This window comes from Mytilus californianus, unplaced genomic scaffold, assembly GCF_021869535.1.
Source record: "Mytilus californianus isolate M0D057914Y unplaced genomic scaffold, xbMytCali1.0.p SCAF_1, whole genome shotgun sequence".
Taxonomy (NCBI): domain Eukaryota; kingdom Metazoa; phylum Mollusca; class Bivalvia; order Mytilida; family Mytilidae; genus Mytilus; species Mytilus californianus.
In genome coordinates, this window is record NW_026262581.1 from 32267962 (window position 1) to 32286755 (window position 18794).

General features: G+C 31.2%; 1 protein-coding gene across 1 annotated transcript in view; it reads right to left on the reverse strand.

Annotated features, from left to right (window-relative positions):
• Window positions 1-294: 294 nt before the first annotated feature.
• The window catches only part of LOC127719019 (plexin-A1-like), a 40352-nt gene continuing 21852 nt past the window's right edge, over window positions 295-18794 (reverse strand). The window contains exons 10-25 of the mRNA XM_052225112.1: window positions 18609-18757; window positions 17542-17672; window positions 16727-16786; window positions 16101-16172; window positions 15846-15912; window positions 14051-14197; window positions 12217-12373; window positions 10350-10514; window positions 9541-9647; window positions 8961-8972; window positions 4987-5067; window positions 3802-3956; window positions 3271-3418; window positions 2811-2942; window positions 2059-2142; window positions 295-1415 (exon numbers count right to left, since the gene is read on the reverse strand). Coding sequence (XP_052081072.1) covers window positions 1311-1415; window positions 2059-2142; window positions 2811-2942; window positions 3271-3418; window positions 3802-3956; window positions 4987-5067; window positions 8961-8972; window positions 9541-9647; window positions 10350-10514; window positions 12217-12373; window positions 14051-14197; window positions 15846-15912; window positions 16101-16172; window positions 16727-16786; window positions 17542-17672; window positions 18609-18757 — 1772 coding nt within the window. The 3' untranslated portion in view covers window positions 295-1310. The remainder of the gene's footprint in view (window positions 1416-2058; window positions 2143-2810; window positions 2943-3270; window positions 3419-3801; window positions 3957-4986; window positions 5068-8960; window positions 8973-9540; window positions 9648-10349; window positions 10515-12216; window positions 12374-14050; window positions 14198-15845; window positions 15913-16100; window positions 16173-16726; window positions 16787-17541; window positions 17673-18608; window positions 18758-18794) is intronic.

The window sequence follows — 18794 nt, forward strand, 5'->3', positions numbered from 1 at the left end:
GGATCACACTCTAGAACTTCGTTTACTTGAGACGAGGTTGCTATCACAACACAACAAAGAGTTGCTGTCCACAGCCAAAGTTGCGTAAGAAACACATATCTTATTGTTTATTTCAATACCTATTAAGAGTTTTAAAAAAGTATATTACACTTATGTATAGCAATTGATGAGCGTTTGGAAATTGGAAATGAAAAAAAAGATAGTGTGAGTAGTATAATGAGGAAACATATGTTGCGGACAGATATGGTCTCAAGATGCTCGGTCTATAGAACAAATAAAAAAAACGAATATAGATTAACTTCACTTTTGTCTTAATAACAGATTTTTTATATAAATATGTAAAATATGACATTTATGATATAATGAAAACAGAAATACACAAGTTACAGCACAATATACATAACTCAGTTGATACTAATATAAGCTTATTAGATCTGTTGTAGAATAGTACGACTCCCACATTTTCTTTAAAAAAACGGACTTATGTACTTTTTACTTTTTTAAATTTAATTTTAAACCACGATTGTTTTTATTAACCACACAAATAATGTTTCAAAATATAACAAATCATTACCAAAACCAAATGTCAATACTTATTAATTTTTTAATAAGCATTATTAGAGTCAATGTTAAAACAGACCAATTCTTTTGAATGTTGTAAAAGTAGCATAAGTATGTAAATTAATGCACTATTTAAAATTAATCCATAGCCAAAAAAAACATAAAGTTTGTGATTTTCTATTTCAAAAAGTCAAAAGCTATCACCAATCAAAAACGCTAAGTTAACGCATTACCGGTTTTTTCAAACTACTAGTATTAAATCAAAAGTCTGTAACATAAAAAGACGTAACAGAAATGATATAATATAATTACGTAAATATGTATAATGTAATTAGTAAGGAAATGTATAATGTATAATGTATTTTGGCTCTATAATATGAACTATATTTCAAACATGTTATCAATGTTTAACATAAGTGATAAGAATAATGAATTCAGATTAAAACTAAATTTGCAATAACAATTATATACAATGTGTTAATATTTTTACATACTTTAATTGCACGTTAAATATCGCGTCAATCCATTTAGCAAGTTGGTTTTTCATTTGACAAATAAGTTACAAAAATCCATTCATCTAACAATACATTGATGATTGATCCCACCTAATCTATAACAATACTCGAAAAAGTTACTGCCATATACCGTAGCTTACGTATTCATTTATATTTCTGCATGTATAAAAGTAATGATAGTGGAAAAAAACCACATGTATCAACAGTTCTTTGGTATGAGCAAAATTTCTAAATCTAAGAATCATTTGAAGATTCATCCATCAAATCTATGACTTCTTCGAGTTTATTTGCAAATTGTAGGTCTTTGCTTTCTTCCATATCCTCAAAATCATCAATAATCTGAATAAAAAGGAGAATACGCATACATAAGTTTACGAAAATATGAACTATTATTACATACAAAATAGCAAAATAATGGGTACTTTATTAGTTGTTTAATAAGGTATTATATAGTTGTTAACAGCCACTTTATACTGAAATGCATTTTCAGGAATATCTAGCAGCATCAAAAGATATTTCTGTTTTGACAATCTTACACACATTCCATTTATTAACTTGGAATAATGAACTGTAACGAGAGACATGCAACTTAACACCTAAGAAAATATTTTAAATGAAATGACAGTAAATTGAAACTTTCAACATGCGTATTCAGCAATAGTTAGATTAAAATATAAAATTTTGGCTGAACATTTCCATAATATGATTCGACATGAACTATTCTTAAAATAAATTCGTAACAACTTTGAACTATACCACTGTCCGTTGGAAACATTCACTCCCAAAATTATAACAACTAAATCTATATGTCAATAGACCAGTATCTGAACGAAGTATAATATTTTTTTCATACGCTTTAAATTTGAAACCTTTTCACATATTAGTCAATATTTAAAATTTTTTGAAACCTACAAACTAGCTTGTTGCGCTAAGTATGTAAAGGGTTCCTTTTAAGAATCATACCCTATTCATATTTACTTACTTCAGATTTGTACTTCCCAATGAACAAATTATACAGTTGATGAATGGTAGATTGTCGACTGAACTTCAGTTCTGCTTTCTGTGTCTGAAATGGATATATCACACTGTTATATTTGTCTAACCAATATTGATGATAATGTCATATTTGAAAAAAAGAATAATGATTTTGTAGTGACGCCCTCTTCTGACAAAGTACATGTAGTAAAAAATTAAATGTGATTGGAATATCTTAATATAAAAGAGATGTGAGGGTATACGTCATCAATAAAGCAACCTGGTAGAAACAGAATTTTATGATCAATGGTAACATATCCCTTTTTACATGTTAAACTTTTAGTGAAATTAATATATCATGTTTGTTATTATTCAATCGTTTAAATTATCATAATTCTTTCAAACAACTATTAATTATATTACCATAAAAGAACAGAATTGGTATTTGTAAAAGTGTGGATTCGAAACATCATTTATGTTTAATTTATTTTATAATACTGCTGCATCTCGGGATATTTGCGATTTATCTTGTCTATGAGTACATCCATTATCAAATGAAAAAAAAATCAAAATTACTGAACTCCTAGGACAATTCAAAAAGGGGAGTCCATAAAAACTGACAAAATTAAACGTTATCCACCAACAGAACGAGTGGAAAACAATTGCAATATTCTTGACTTCGTACAGGCATTTTTCTGGTTTACTGTGACAATGAGAATGTTATAAATGAAGTTTTAAAATATAAGAAACAGTAATTACGTTTGATATTTCGTCTATTTCACTCCAGAATTCCTTATCAGTCACTGGCTCTACTCGTATGTAGAAAGGGTCGATGAGTTTTCTATATCTTGGTATATCTTTATGGAACAACAATTTCTGTGGAGGTGATTCCTGTTCAATTCAATGGTAAATTATCCATGCTGATTACTTGTACATTCTTTCTTTTTTTTTATACTTTTAATCATTTCTGTTTGTATATATTCTTAAGAAAGCTACCGTTTCATATTACCAGAACTTACAAATTTGATATTAAAAAAACAAACAAACAAACAAACAGTTATCAAATATTATTTCGACTGTTAAGTGCCTTTAGATTATGGTAAATTCTTCTATGCAAAATCGAATTAACTCAATGAATTACAAAAAGAATACAAAAAAAGAAAACGAAAACATTTTCAAACATTTATAATAATTAACACTGAGAAGTTATAAACCTGACCTTGTTTACTTTGTGGGCTGTCTGTGTAAAGCTTTCTACAAACACTTGTCTTAGAATATCCAAACATGGTCCAACATGACCAGGTACATTAACATCAAACAGTATGTCTGGTTTACCAATCAGTGGAGCCCAAACTCGTGTACCATAACTAAAATATGATATATAGTAACGAAGATTTACAATACAAAATATGATGGATAGGGACACATTTTGCTACATAATGGTGGACAGAATATTAGTTTGTCCACGAATAAATATAGAAATTGGTTTAAATATCGCCCTAACAGCATAAACATCATGATGTACATGAACAGTGCAAATAAAAATGAGTAAAACAACACAAGGAGTTAAAAAGTCAGCAAGACAAAAACTGAGAAATAATAGTATAAAACAAAATAAATAAAATAAACTGCAAAAAGTGAAAGAGTTTATAATTAAAAGATGTACGTTAAACACATGTTACCTTGGAATGTAAATAACATATAGTTTCATGCAATATATTCCCGTTATTGAATATGAAAACACACTCACCACTCATTTTTCCATGCTTGTAGAACATCTGGCTCAATTTTATAATCGTTTCCAAATTTGTCTAACATGCAGAGGAAGTATCGAATTGATATTGGTAGTGATTGTGGGTCTATCAAACCCTCAAAAGTAGAATCGATGTAGTCGGTCAGAAGCAACTGGAAACAATACATTAAATATCAATTTTTTTTAAGGTAAATATGAAGAAACATAGTGAATGAGGCAACTTATTTTATAAACGAAACATAGTTCTATGTTTAAATGTCGACCAATATTCCGTATCAGCTATTCATTCTCAAACGTCTTCTAACATGTCTAATATGTCTGCATAGTTGCCATAGTTCAATAAAGAATCTTCTCTTTCAAACGAAAACAATTATTGATTGATTTATTTTTAATAATTTTAAAATTTCACATCCTCATCATGAAATATTTTTCTAAATCAATATCATTAACTATAAGTAAACAAGACTTGTTTTAACATTTAACAGTAAAGATAGATGGATATTTCTCTTATTTAAACATGTCTAACCATCGAAATTTAGAGTAAAATTTTGCAATTTTAGGGTGCTATATTATAGAATTCAATCAAATTTGTTTCATTCTGAAAAATCAAACCATAATCCATTATTAAATACCTTGAACGATACAGAAAACGTCGAAACCAAAGACGGATGATTTCCCTAACTGTTATTGTTATTAAACTAAAATATTCTAAAATGCAGCAGTTACATCTCCCATTCTCTTTTCGGACAAGAATCGCAGGTATCGATTTCGTTATATGTTGATGGACAATTATCAAAATAAATATTAAGATTGAAATAATGATTGGGTGTACACACATACTGTTACAATTCTCTAGAAAAACAACAAGGTATCACAAGAAAAAATTCGAAGAATGCTGCAGTTCTAGAAAGTAACTGTGTCGGTATACATAGTAACTTCATAACAAACAAAAAAATACATTTGAACTCTCAGGCTTTCGAAGAATATCAGAGCATTAACTTATGGCTTGTATACCGCCTGACATGTTTAAGTTGATACACTATTTAAGGGCTGCCTAGATGGAAGCTTTTAACCAAAGAGTGTTTACTGTTAATTACATTTTTGGTACCATTTTTTATCAACAGCAAATAAACATATGTGTCTGCTGACCATTTAATGTTAAAGTTTCAGCCACTTTCTTACCTTGGTATGGAATAATCTATTTAAAAAGATGTCCCCGAAGTCAGACTCTCTATTTGACTTTATGTCATCTGATAGATTTGGCTGAAAAATACGGAACTTCTGTTTATTTTAAATTAGTAAAGTTGTTTCTATATTTCTAAGAAAAATGTGTATTTATCCTTGAATTATATTAACATGCATAAATGACAAAAAAGTTTACAATGTATCAATTGTCCAATAAAACATATATCAAAGTCTCGAAGAGCCATGTTGAACATAACGTTACTTAACAATTGAAAAAGGTCCAGATTTAGAATATAGTTACAAAGAAGTATAAAATGTAATAAATGTGAAACACATCTGTAAAACACTCCATAATGGAAGGTGCACCACTTCGTAATCCGAGGAGTGAATTGTCAGATATATTTGTTAAAAGCTAACAAATGAGGTGTCTACAAAATGTGTACCAATTTTTTAAAGCCTAAAAAAAACACAAGGCCGCCTGTCATCTCCATACTGTAAACAATTTTAGCAATACAAAAAGTCCAAAAAGGCACAATTTTAGTCTTAGAGAACATGATTTATTTATTAGTTTTAATTGAGCTTGAACTAATTTTCTTTAACTGCGAATACTCTCAGATCGGTACTTCGTCTCTTTTATCTTTTTGTTACTTGATTTTGTGCTTAGGTTAAGCCCTTTATTACTGAATTAAACAAGGGGAGATTGAGCAATCACTTTCTTTATATGCCTGTCCCAAGTCAAGAGCCCACAATTCAGTGGCTGTCGTTGATTGCTCTTTTTATGTTGTTTATTTAGATATAAGAAGATGTGGTATGAGTGCCAATGAGACAACTCTCCATCCAAGTCAAAATTTATAAAAGTAAACCATTATAGGTCACAGTACAGTCTTCAACACGGAGCCATGGCTCACACCGAACAGTAAGCTATAAAGGGCCCAAAAATTACTGGTGCAAAACCATTCAAACGGGAAAACAAACGGTCTAATCTATATAAATAACGAGAAACACTTATAAACCACATCAACAAACGACAACTACTGAACATCAGAATCCTGACTTAGGACAGGTGCAAACAAATATTTGTGTATTGTCTGTTAAAATCAGGCCGTTGGTTTTCTCGTTTAAATTATTTCACACATTTTGTCGGGGTGTTGGCTGACTATACGGTAGAGGTTTTGCTCATTGTTGAAGACCGTACGGTAATCTATATTAGGTTTCATTTACGTCATTTTAACTCGTAGGGAAAGTCTCTCATTGACAATCAAACCACATTCCCTTATTTAATACCAACATTACCGATTTCTATGGTTAAGTGAGGATAAAAACTATGAATAAACGCCTGCTTTTAAAACAATTTAACATCGTTCTTACTTGATGACCTTTTGTATCTGACAAATTGATAACGTGATTATTAGGTCACATGTCGACAAAAAACTCATCAAAAATACCAGGGTTATAATTGGCTACATCAGACGCGCGTTTCGTGTTCATAAGACTCATCAGTGGAACTCAAATCAAAACAGTTGGAAAGAAAATCAAATATGAAGTTGACAAGTATAAAAAACAAGATATGAATTTAAGACGTGCTAGGCTTTAGATTGTCATGCCATTCTATGTACTATATAAAAAGTTAACAGTCCGCAGAAATATAGTGTTCATTGGTATTTTATTTTAATGCAGTACGCTAAATGTAAATGGGAAAGCACTATATTGGGTATCCTTTTGGTGATCGAACCAATAATAGCTAGTACACAGCAGCGGTAATTTACAAACTGTTTCATAGTAAGTTATAGTGACAGTATTTACCTAATATGTGGAAGTAAAACATGACAACGTTCAATATGTAAAATTAAAGCAAATGCAGAAAGATTCATCAAATATCCTTTCGGTAAAAGTATAGAAAATATGTAATCGCGAATTCAAAATCATGATTTATTTTTTACTGAGGAAAAAGGAATGAACATTTTCATAATTTCAATTAGTATGCGATTATTACAGTCAAAGCTGTTTTAATTAAGCATAAACACTTATATAATTTAAAACCAATGCATATGGATATTGCACATAGTTAAACCGTCATGAACGTTTTTTTTTTATTATACCTCACTATGTATTTTTGTATAACATCATAGACGGTTAAAATTTCTATTTTAACGAAATTGTCTCAAAAGACTATCAACTGGTTAATAATAAGAGTTTCAAAAACTATTTTCTGTGTATGAACTACAACGTATTTACTGGAAGCAAACACTTTTGCCGTATTTTCCGTACCCCTTTACATCAATTATTGCCCTCTACTTCACTTCTTGAATTAGTTGGTGACCTGAGGGACAATTATCTTTCTATTGTTCTCATAGACAGCAAATAAGTGATAACTATTGATCACTAGACATTAAACAATCAATGTGAAATTCGCATAGCTTTATTCGTTCATTTGGTAATTTGAAACTACATAGAATAAAAGGCAATTTAAAACTATAATTTTTAAATGTACCCCTAGCGTTAACATTCATAATAACACAATATACAGTGTGTTAAAATGGAATTGTAAGGTTTTGCATTCATATATATTTACATTTTTAATCTCATATGCTGTTTAAAGCAACACATGATAACACGTATGTAAAATATGACATATGTAGATAAATTTGATGTAATAATCACTCCATCCAACTTGTTAATCATAAATGAATCATTTATTAGTGTCTAGTGTAAGAATGCCAATTATGTTGATATAAACATAATTTTATAAGGGTATCTAGCAGTAGTAATTCTACGCATTATGTTCGATTAATTTAAATTTGCCATTGCGTTTTTGCCAAAGATATAAGTAAAATACATTATGTTGTAAATATCATTTTCTATTCTATTCTATCGCAAAATGTCATGCTAAGAGAGGCTGTTGCATATATACACATATATATAAATATTTACAAGACAATACTGAGATGAGTAAATTTTCTGTATTATAAAGTTGTTATAATTTTCTCAAGGGCACTTACATCGGAAAGTAACTGCAAAGGGATTTATAATAGAAAATCAAATGTATTATTATTAATTTCAGACAGTCCAGCCCACGCTTTGTGATAATTTTAATATCATGGTGACTGATAGATTTACGATCAGAATCCAAAAAGTGTAAGCACTGTAATTTTTTGTGTTTTAAAAGGAATTAGTAGGTTAAAAAACAGAATATATCAAGTACAATGTATTAGTTTTAAATAAGACAATCACCAGATGATACATAATAACTAACATAATATAAATGTTAATTCCAAGAAGAGTCATCAAACTTACAATATAGTAAGTCAAACGTGTGTTTCGTCTTCATAAGACTCATTATCGGCGCTCCACTCGAACAATTAGAAAGACAACTCCAAAAGGAAATTGAGGGGTTTAGAAAATCAAATATTCTATCTATGTTTGGGGGCGGGAACACGTTAGTTCTTGAGCAAAATGTTTCAACAGTCTTATTTCATTAGCTTGTTTGAGTGTTTACTTGACTCCAATACCCCCAGAGATAAAACGTCCACCCTCAGTGTTATCAGTCCCATGGCTGTAAATAATTCGTCAAAACATTTCAAACAAATAATGTACATGAAATTATCTAACTGTGCATTTTCTTGCATAAGCATGGCTAAGGCCGTCTATGGCTAGGGGGTAAAAAACACGTTTGATAAAAATTCAACATTTTATGAACGGTTAGTTCAGAGACAAGAACAAAATTGATGAGGTGTCGTGTCAGCAATGGTTTGACAATTACTAGGGATGAAATCTCCATTAGTAGTGCAATCAACCCAGATATTATTAAAAAGATATAAAACAAGAACAAATCCTTATGTTACAGAAGTGATGAAAGTCTCTACAATTGAAAGTTGTAAAAACGATACTATTGTAATAGCTAAATTAGATAAGCATAATATTGCAGCAGATGGTCTGAAACTATACACACAGCATCACATCACTCTACTTACCGAACATGTTTCCTTTAGAGAATTATATTGTATAATATTATAAACTCGCAATTAACAAAACTGTAAAAACTATTATACAAATTTTGAAACAAACTTATGGATATCTTCACTTACTAGTCATTTGTACCTTCAGGCATTAAGGTATCACTTTGATATTGCCAATGCAGTCACGTACAGTCTTTAAAAATAATGTTGAAGACATGTACATGTATGTATACATATTAAACAGACTACCAGAGAGTTATTATCGATGTGCAAAAATGTATATGTATTTAAGCATTTACAACTACCATCTATAAAAAATCAGATAAATTTTTCTGCACAACTTTTCTTCTTAAAGGAAATTTAAAAAATCATTTAAAAATTTGGGAAATTTCTTACGGTTCATTGATATCATTATCTTAGGGGATAATACATGTAATATGAAAGTCTTAATACTTATGATGATATTAGAAAAGTTGACCAATGTTTAGGACTGTACTTGTTTGTATCTGATCATTAAGACACACAAAAACACGTTGACTTTAATGTTGTCAAAAATACAAAATATACATTGTAAATAAAACAGAAGTTAATATACCAAGTGCCATTTGTGTGCTTCTAGTTCCTCAACTCCACTTTTGTCCGGCATTAGTAATGTTATATCCTCTGACGTGACACTTTCCGTGCGAAGTCCAGTTGAATTCACTAGCAAATAAAAATAAGGACTATAATTCATGTAACTTTAATTCGAAAATCATTTTCACCATTCAAGTCTAATACAATTTCAAAATATACGATCCGCATCTTAAGGAACTATTATACAATCTATAGTAATATGTCTTCAGTAAATGATTCGATACTGTAAAATTACGTCACTTATTTGCCCAACACATTTTTTTGTCCTCTTGACACTTCTTGCGGTTGTCTTTACGGAAAGGAGATGTTAGATACATGTTTTTAGGAGTCAACAGAAACAAAGAAATAAGAAAAAAATGCAATGGTAACGTGATAACCAATTGTTTTCAACGTAAATGACACAAAAACTAAGCCCTCAACAATTTCCCATGCATCTTATACGTATACATGTTTTTGTCATTCGTGGTTTATGCAAAAAAGGCAGACTGTATAACATATATTCAAATGTAGTTGCATAGCTCTACATAGACTTAAAACATTTATACGATATGTAACAGAAGTAGTAAAATAATGAAAATCCGATTACCATGATTACAGAGGTTTCCAAAATTGTTATGCAAACATTTCAAAGCGCGTTAACAACTACTTGAATACTACAGGATAACATAAGTGAACTCAGTATCTACTAAGATGCAAAAATCAGATGGACAGTTTATGCACAAACAATGTTTAGAAAACTACCACTGACAGTAGACATGTTCAATTATTTACCATAAACATCGTCGTCGTCATGATGTGTATACATTAGTGCCATTCTACTGTTGTCTTTAACCATATAATGTTTTAAGGTATTCAGGCATACAAGTCCATTGTTTCTATCACTAGTGTTGTCAATATCATTCAGCAAAAGTTTTCCTGCTTTTCCCTCTTGCCATTCTAAGATAATAAAACATGTTTGATACAAAAAAATAGTAAGTGTATCCACTGATTAAAGTCGTCATTAAGTTATTCCTACGTGATACGATGATCATGATGACCTGCAATGTGTCCCACAGCAAAGATTGATGCAAATATTGATAGTTATTTAAATGCTCAATTAGAATCGCCAGTAAAACTGCATTTCCGACCGTCAAGTCGCCAATTGACGGCAGCAACTTTTTAACTATAGAACTGTTATTCCATAATTTGACGGTCGCAAGTATTCGTATCACTAGCTATTCTCCGCGTTGCCAGTGAAACATCATTTGCGACCGTCAAATCCCTAATCGACAGTGGCAACGTTTTAAATACAGTACTGTTTTCCTTAAATATATGTAAATCTTGTGACTTCTCTTATACATGGCACATGAATATACCAAGTTAGAATTTCGCGAAAGGAAATCACTGCAAAATCGGCTGGAAAAAAGCTAACCACAACAAAAAAGTATCCGCCAAAAAAAGTTGGATCACAGTATATTGATTGAGAGAATCATGTATCTCCTTTCTGTAATGTCATAGGCCTCAAGCTACATCCTTCGTTTTCAAACAAAGATTTTTTCTATCTTTTAAGGAATGTGCAAATTGTGTCATGCTTACCATAATGAAAACATTAAAGTTATGATATTTTTAATGATAAAATGATTTTGGAGGTTAAAACGGATGTAGTTTTGTAAGCTATATTTTAATTCTTACAACAATGTGAGTTAATTGATTGATTGTTGGTTGCTTAACGTCTAGTCAGTTAATGAATTGCCCTTATGAATGTCAGAAAGTATAGATCTATCATTTATATTTGATAATCGGGTTCCAAAAATGGAAATTGCTATATGTAAAATGATTAAAAATGTGAAAATTATATCATTATTCCAAATAATTAATCAGCAGAATTATTAAATGACCGATGTTTTGTTATGCAATTTGTTTTCAAAGCTCCAAATGAGATTGAAGGCATTTTCGAGTTCAAAAGTGATTCAAATACTATATGTTGTATTTTCCAAGCAGTATCATTAGGCAATTTTCAGAAAGAGAGAAACTATACCAATAGGAGTCAAACGAAAATCTAAATTTCTTTGTAAACAGACAACCCTATTGACGAAATAAAAACGACATACAATTAACAATACAAGAAACACAGCCCAATTTATAACGGAGCTCCAAATATTTTTTTTACAGTTTTCAAGGGGTACAAAAGGGATGCAGACATTAAATTCCGTTACTGACTTGCGCATTGAGCTGCTAGATCCCAATCATTATTGTCACATTAACCAATTATATCTGTTTGGGTTGCTCACCCTATTTTATAAATTTAACGGAATTATAAACAACTGTCATACTATTTAGCTAGCTATAAAACCAGGTTTAATCCACCACTCTCGTCATACAATGCCGGTACAAAGTCAGGAATATTTCTGTTATTTTTCATTTATCCAGTTGGTTGATATGGTATAACGTTTGGTTTTGTCAGGTAGTATGGACCTCTCCCTTTTTGAATTTACCTTGGAGTTCGGTATTTTGTAAAAGGTATTTTGGAAGACTTCGGACTCCTTTAAAGTTATCAGTGTAAACGACTTGTTCAAATGACTCTGAGTTGTGAACTCTTATGACTACATATTGTAAACAAATGCACACGTCTATATGTATAGTGATAAGAACTACATACCTAAAGAAAGTTCATCATTGTGTGGTATTTCTGAAGCAGGTTTATTTTTATAAATCTGCGCACAACATTTCTGTTTCACCTGTGATATTGTATCACAGTCAAGAACTTTCACAGGATAATGCTGGTCACTATTTCCGTTCAAATCTATTTGTAACGTCTAAATAAAATAAGACATAAACTTATAATTGTTGAAGGTATAACATAATGATCTTGTTCTCCTCGAGAAAAAAGTGTTAAGTATCTACTGAATAAATGGAGAAAGGAGCATCTACCGTATTGGAAATTGCTGTAATATTATAACATTGATAGCTGTGGAATCACCAAAAGCTAGACAAGCATTTACGAAATACAAGTTTGATATAAGTATAAATTTAAAAAAAAAAACACTATTTGAAATTTTTCAAATGTGAACAAAATATTGCCATTCGTTTAATGACAGTTTAACATCTTATTGACTTAACATAGGTATTTGCCCTTTGTAAGAACCTACAGATTCGTGTATATCGTTAGAATTGGTAACATAATGGAAAAGAATGCATATAGTGTCTGAATCAATATCACTACATGTTTATCAAACTACCAAAGGCAAAATAACAACACTTTGATAGCCGGTCCGGGTGTGTCGACAGTACAGGGCAAGTCTCTCTTACAATGCATCTATAACCCGCGTTCGAATCCACTCTTAGTCAAACGTCATAATCGGGAATAGGATACAATCGGTAAATTAGGATATCAGACGACTTTTAGTGTCTCATAAGTCGTTTTCGGCTGGCATCCTTTTACTAAATGTTAGGTTCTTATGATTTTATGTGTATATATATAGATACTGTAATGGATGGTGACACTTTAATAAAATAAAATAAATCTTACTATTCTTTTAACGGTAATTTTTTGTATATATTGAAAAGTCGATTTCTTCAAAACCGGAGCAGAAATTCAAAAGAACTAAGATTCAAATCGGTGTGGCCTTAGATCTGAAGATCTATCACCACGAAAACTTGTCTCTACTGAGTTGAGACACAGACACATAGTATCGGTCATTTAATTGGAGATAGATGTGTCGATTTCATTTATTCCTCCTGATAACTCAGTTGAAGCATTTTTTGTTCATGTCAAGTGCAATTCCCTGTTAATGAAGTCCGTAAAGTGTGAGCGTACATGCACGTAACGTATTTATTGAGATATGCAAACGCCATACGATTGAGCAGAGGGTATGTTACTACTAAGAAATGGGGAATGTGACCATTGGAAAATTGAAATCCTAACGTTTGTCATACATTTTGAGTTTGAAGTCGTCCACCAAACTCACTATCAAGGAAAAGATTAAGATGTAATGCGGACCTTCTGGTTTCAGCAGTATCTTTAATCGCCAGTTCACTTTCATATTAGTTTCATATTAGATGTAAACACTCAACGAAAGTGTGTTATTAAGCGACAGGACATCATCAGTCGATTTGAAAGTAAAATTTAAAAACTCCGCAAATAAAAAATGTCTTTATTCAGACGTCGTCAGGAATTGCAGACAGTTCTGACCTCAATTCATTCTTTTTAGATGAGTTCATGTTCACCAATCGCAAAGTTTCTGTGAAGATTTTTTTTGTCCTTTTTTTCATAGTGTCGTCAGCTTACCATCGATGTATAGTTCTTAGTGACCCCCTTGTCATTATTGTGATGTTTATGTATCCTTGCTTCAACTTATGATATTAAAAGTTACTTCATGCAATTATTTAGAGTTCTTTGAAATGTACACTTGTCTGAGTATGGATACATATTAATATCGGTTAAGATTGAAATAACCGATTTAGTAATGTCATGTAACTGATATTTTACTTACAAGATTCTGATGTTCAATCCTCATTTTAAGTAGCTTCTCTTCTGCAATGGTGTTCTTTGAATTACCTGTTAGTGCATCTATTGGTCCCATTTCAATAATTGTTTGCACTGCTCTATATAGCATAAACAAATGTATACCACTGCGTGACTGCAATCAAACAATGAAAATCAAGTATTTCTTTGTGAATGATAAATTGAATTCAGCAATATATTTTCCTTTGCATTTTTGGTGAATTCATATCTGAACACAAAAACTAGGAAAAAATGAAATAAAATACTTTTTTCATGCTTGACTCGTTTTTTAACCCCTTTAAATGATATAATCCTTATGAACTTCAATTGAATGTACCTATCATTTACGACAAGAGTGCACACGCTGAAATGTCTCGCCTTCTTTACTAACCATTGATATTATGTTGATAGTCCTAAATATAGAGCTTTACTACAACTATCACATAAACTTAACATGATCCAAGAAAATGAGTTCAAAGTCAGATAAACCAAACTGGAAATACATGTACACCTTACAGTCATTCCATAAACCAAATATGCTTTAAATATAGTTGCCCTATTCCACATCTAAGAAACAAACTTAACCAGGAAAACTTAACATTGATCAATGAACCATGAAAATGAGGCCAAGGTCATATGAACCCTGCCAGACAGACATGTACACCTTACAATAATTAAATGCTTTAAATCTAGTTGACCTATTGGATATAGTATCTAAAAAACAAACTTAACCAGGAAAACTTAAGATTGACCAATGAATGGTGAAAATGAGGTCATGGTCAGATCATAATTGCCAGACAGACATATACACCTTACAATTATTCCATACACCAAATATAGTTGCCCTATTGCTTATAGTATTAGAAAAACAGACAAAAAAACAACAAAAAACTTAACATTGAACAATGAACCGTAAAATTTGAGATCAAGGTCAAATAAAACATACCAGACAGACATGTACATCGTAAAATATTTTCATACACCAAATATAGTTGACCTATTGCATACAGTAATAGAAAAACAGACCAAAACACAAAAACTTAACTTTAACCACTGAACCATGAAAATGAGGTCAAGGTCAGATGACACCTGCCAGTTGGACATGTACACCTTACAATCATTCCATACACCAAATATAGTAGACCTATTGCTTATAGTATCTGAGATATAGACTTGACCACGAAAACTTAACCTTGTTCACTGATCCATGAAATGAGGTCGAGGTCAAGTGAAAACTGTCTGACAGGCATGAAGACCTTGCAAGGTACGCACATACCAAATATAGTTATCCTATTACTCATAATAAGAGAGAAATTAAGAATACTAAAAATCTAACGTTTTTTAAAGTACTCACTGAACAATAAAAATGAGGTCAAGGACAATGGACATATGACAGACGGAAATTTCATAACATAAGGCATCTATATACAAAGAATGAAGGATCCAGGCCTTCTACCTTCTGTAATATTAAGCTTCTAAGAAGTTTGTTAACGCCGCCGCCGCCGCCGGATCACTCTCCCTATGTCGAGTTTTCTGCAACTAAAGTCGAAGGCTCGACAACAAAACTAAGCATACATTTGTTCAATAACAAGTTGTATACATGACAGCAGAATGTTGGTAAATTTATTAGTATTTAATGAAAATAATATGGTTAAATACAGCTATGTTTACCTATACTACCCGATAGAACATGTTATATAAAAGTATATCATATACTAGTACGTAATACTGGAAGATATGCAAATACATCATAAGTTTTACAAATGTTTTAGAACACTACATACCGTTAAATGTTTGTACAGTCCTATCTGTAACCAATTGACCATTAATCTCATAGTTATAGAGTCAAACCTGTTAAATACACAAATAAACACACCCATAGAACATACTTTCAATGATCGCAAAAAGAACATATTAAACTATGTAGATAGTCTTATAGAGTTTCAACTAAACATTTTTAAAGAATAAAGATCATCATTAAAAAATGCGTTGAGATTTGAACAGATGCACATTGTTCTTAAAACTAAACTTAAACGTACCTTCGGAATAAAACTTTCTGTTGCTTTTTCGATGATGACCGAATCATATCAACCAGTAAACAATGAACCAAACTTCAAAATAAAATATAAGTGATGTGAGTTAACAAAATTAAATGTAACAAAATAATGTAATACAGACAATAACATGGCCAAAAGGAAACAGGTCTTACATTTGTAGGGTACATTGTGTCTTTTGTCATTTTATCATTTGGCTTTGTGTTAAAGATCGAGCTGATGAGTCAAATCCGTTGCAACTCATTTTAACCAATTTTTTCGTATGTTGTGTTGTCACAACACTGTCACATGTATGGAGAGGAGCGCTATCAAGCACAATTATTACCGCCACGTTCTTTATGTCTATGATGTCTATTCCACGTCAGAAACATGGAATCATTGGTTGTCGTTATTTGTAGTCTGTCATAACTTGTTTTTCGTTTATTACTGTAGTATAAATCAGGTCGTTGCTTTTTCTTTTGAAATGTTTGACATTTGTCATCCCATGGCCTTTATTAGATAACTATACGGTATTGGTTTTTCTCATTGTTGAAGACCGTCATTTGGTCTTGAGGAATAGTTTTCGCATCGCCATTAGAGTACTAGGAGAAGATAATACAAAATAAACTTACTCGAAGAAGAGTCTCATATTTCCAAGCAATGAAACCGACAACACGGATGTAAAATGAGCCCTGAAATGAATGAAATTTAGTTGTTTTTAATAACAATGGAGTAACATTTATAAGACACATCAGTTGACCACATAACAATAAACTTCTAAAAGAAATGCTCTTGTAGTGTTGATGAGCTGTATATATTGAAGCTTTATAGTTTATGCTATGCTCCAAAACACTTTCTAACGAAATGAGGAAAATTAAAAATGTGAGTTTGAGTTTAGTATTAATATGATCTGAGTATTGACACCTTTCACATTTTCCTGCTTGCATTACACGAGGTAACCTAGAATACAAGTTCCTCTGGGATGTTATCTTCCTCTTCTTTTACCTTACTTTAATGATTTAATTTAGTTGTCCTTGTCGTGGTTTGAAGCAGATTGTATTAAATAATGCGCAGAACGGGTAATCTTCAATTCATATATTTAAGGAACGACTGTCATATTTATTCTGTTTGTGAAGAAATAACGTCAAAAATGGGGTGCACACTGAATAATCCGAGTAGCCGGTTTTTTAAAAATGTGCACCACATTTTTGAGGTTATTTGGAATAGGCAGAAACAATATTATAGTCAATCCTTATGATTTAATTCTCAATTCCATTTTTAAGGATTAAGTCATTAAAAAAACGTTGATGACGTCACGGTCACATGACAAAATTATGTCTATGAGCTGATAGACAAAAACTTTCAGCCAATCAGAAGACGTGTTACATCAAAAATTAAATTATTTACTTTTACATTGAATTAGAGGAGAGATGTATATTATTATTACTTTTCTTGCATTGTCAGCATATTCGGCCGATCTAATGTTTGAATAAGTGACTTCAGGAAAAGCTTATTGGACAACAACATTTCAAACTTGTCCATCGCACTTTTTATTCCGGCTTTCCTGTCATCTGTTATCTGAAATTAAACCAATAAAAGTCTTTAGTATCACGATTCATAAACTTTTTATATGTCTGGTTACTTCAGAAACTGATTGTTTTGGCTTTCTATCGTACCTGTAATAAGGGTATTTGTTTTTGTTTTAAAAAGTATAAATGAATGTTTGAAAGCATATATTCTTATCAGCAAATTTGATATATATATTTTCTTTTGTTTAAAGTTCAAAATATCAGAGAGAGGAAACGTAAAAATCATGAAAATCATAAGACCACCACTTTTCTTTAAAAGTCGTCGTTTTATCTTTAAAAAGCTCAAGCCAGGAGGACGAGAGATGGAATACCATACAATTCATAGCCCATAGGTATATACTTTATTTCGAAAAATTCCTCATCTATAAAATATAAACATTAAAAAAGTTTGTAACAGAATATCTGTTTGATTGTGTTCGAAGAACAACGATCTTAAGTTTCGTTTTTGCTATGTGAACCATAGAATCAATACTGTACTGTATTTACTACCGAATTTGTACTTGCCATTACTGGTGCCACCCTTAGGACAGAATTGTCTTACCAGGCTGGGACACCTGAAACCACCCATACTGTTTCATGAAGACCGTGTTGCTCAGTTTTTAGTAACTCCAAGGTAGATTAAGTGCGTAGTGTTTTGTGGATTATTGTTAATCTTTCCGCTGTTTTTCCTTTTTGCTATGGTTAATGGTACATTCTGTCTCATTTTTATATAATTATCATAATTATAATTATTTATTGGCTTTAAAATATTTGATTACGTTACGAAACATGCAAAAGGTAGATTGAAAGACATATCAGGCCAGTTTTTTATATTTTCATACATCTCGCTAAACACGAAATGATTTTTATTTCAACTTATAAATAATATATGAATCATATTTAAATTTTTTTTTTTCAAAATTAAATATTGCAATGCGCATCTTACCTCTGAATCATGAAGTAAGGGATTATTGGTTATATCTTGGTTCGGAAAGAGCTGAAGAAGAATATACGTTTGATAGTTGGAAAATGGTACTCTTGTAGTAACGAGGTCCGATTTTATGTCCCTGATATTCATTTGGGCATCGGCAAATTCTACAAAATAAAGTAACGAAAGAGAAACGTTTAAATT